At 33.4% G+C, this 1,805-nt stretch overlaps 1 protein-coding gene across 1 annotated transcript in view; it reads right to left on the reverse strand.

The window, feature by feature from the left end:
- The window catches only part of LOC128251382 (tissue-type plasminogen activator-like), a gene marked incomplete at its 3' end in the record, with an annotated part of 2,500 nt that extends 1,150 nt beyond the window's left edge, over nt 1–1,350 (reverse strand). The window contains exon 1 of the mRNA XM_052978246.1: nt 1,207–1,350. Coding sequence (XP_052834206.1) covers nt 1,207–1,335 — 129 coding nt within the window. The remainder of the gene's footprint in view (nt 1–1,206) is intronic.
- Nucleotides 1,351–1,805: the final 455 nt, after the last annotated feature.

The raw sequence follows: 1,805 nt of genomic DNA on the forward strand, positions 1-1,805 counted from the left end.
TGTACAAAGATGGGAATTATATTTATTTTATTCCCATTCATCATATAAACTATGATAACATGAACTATAATCTCAGCAAAGGAATCAATTGTTGAAATATATAACAGATTTCATTTTACAACCGTTTGTGTAAAGAGAAAGAAAAGACAAAGAGGGAACATTATCTCATGGTGTTAAAAAAATGATATCTTGCTGTAAATTAAAATTAATTTTTGTAGCTGAAACAAAAGAAAATCAAAAACCACATTTTGATAAAAATATATCAAAATTAGAATTTTTAAGAATATTTTAGAAAGTGTAGACTTTAATAATTACACTAATTAATAAGCAGCAATCATTTGATGTCAACGTTAAGGAGACAGGGACACATACACACACACATGACAAGCATGGACCTATGGACCTACAAGGTTAGAATTCAGAATTTAATATTGACAAATTTTGTTAAATTCAGAAATAGGGAGTATTATTTAGCTTAGCTAGAAAAGTGAATATTTAATATTTAGAGAAGAGCCTTCATTGAAAAGTGAACCCAATCAAAATAATGGATGTTCTCTTTCATCATGGCAACCTAAAACACTTATGTATTGTCTTTAATTTCACTGTGCTAAAAGGCTGTGATCTGGCAGAATCATTAGCACTCAGGGCAAGATACTCAGCAACATTTCTTCTAGTTTTATGTTCTGAGTTCAAATTCTACCAAGGTCGACTTTGACTTCTCGGGGGTTGATAAGATAAGTACAAGTTGAGCACTAGAGTCGATGCAATTGACTTACCTGTTCTTACTAAAAGTGGTGGCCTTGTGTTAAAATTTGTAACAATTTTACTGTGCTGATGCTGGAGGGCATGAGTCACCTGTAAGCTCATCACGTTTCAATGGTTACATGTAATTTTTGCTTGATTGAATTGAGCAAAAAATTTAAAATTTGCTATTCATTCAGTTTAATTTAAAATCTCAGATAACTATTGTCACTAGCTAATAGCGTTTTTGGTCACTGCTAATAGAGTTTTACCTGATAACATAAAAATGATAAGAATGTTTATCATTTATCATATTCCTCTTACTAATTAATTTTTGGATATTCAAGGTGGATTATCTGAATGGTTGTTATTTATATCAGATTTTTCTTATTCTCAGGATCAATTATCTAATTATGTATTCAAACCATTGTCAAGATAAGCAGTTAAAATTCAAAGTAAACTTACTGCATTGGGAGAGTTTATTATGTTATATTTAGGATTCTCTGTCCATTTAAGGCAGGGTGTTCCTCGGACTGTTTCTGATACAGACCCTCTGTAGGACACACCATTTACACTGTAACAATCTGAAAGCATTAATGAGTCACATGAACAACTTACACAAAGCCACATACATAATTATCCAAATAATAAGTATTTCTTACTTTGGTTCAAAACCAATATATTTTTCAGTAAGGATTGTTGTTGCATGCAGGGATCTTTATTTTAATTAACCCTGAAGGGACAAACCATAAAAGTCAATTCTGGTGGGATTTGAACGAAGGGGAAAACATATATTGCATGGATCTAAGTATTTAAAGAGTGGAACATGAAATTTCCTGTAAGTCAGACTGCCTCATGGCCCCAGCAGACAAAATGGAAAAGGTGGTTGCCCCAGAGGATGGTGAGTGAGGTGCACTGGAACAGCCATCTTGAGCCATGGAGATCACACTTGTGGACAGCAATCTCTATTCCGATAGTGATGAGCAAAGATATGGTGTAGGGGCCAAGGATGACAGAAGTCTTTGCTGCCACAGGCTCAACCAAATATGGTATTAATTACTGCA

The sequence above is a fragment of the Octopus bimaculoides genome, unplaced genomic scaffold (assembly GCF_001194135.2).
Source record: "Octopus bimaculoides isolate UCB-OBI-ISO-001 unplaced genomic scaffold, ASM119413v2 Scaffold_206285, whole genome shotgun sequence".
NCBI classification, from domain to species: Eukaryota; Metazoa; Mollusca; class Cephalopoda; order Octopoda; family Octopodidae; genus Octopus; species Octopus bimaculoides.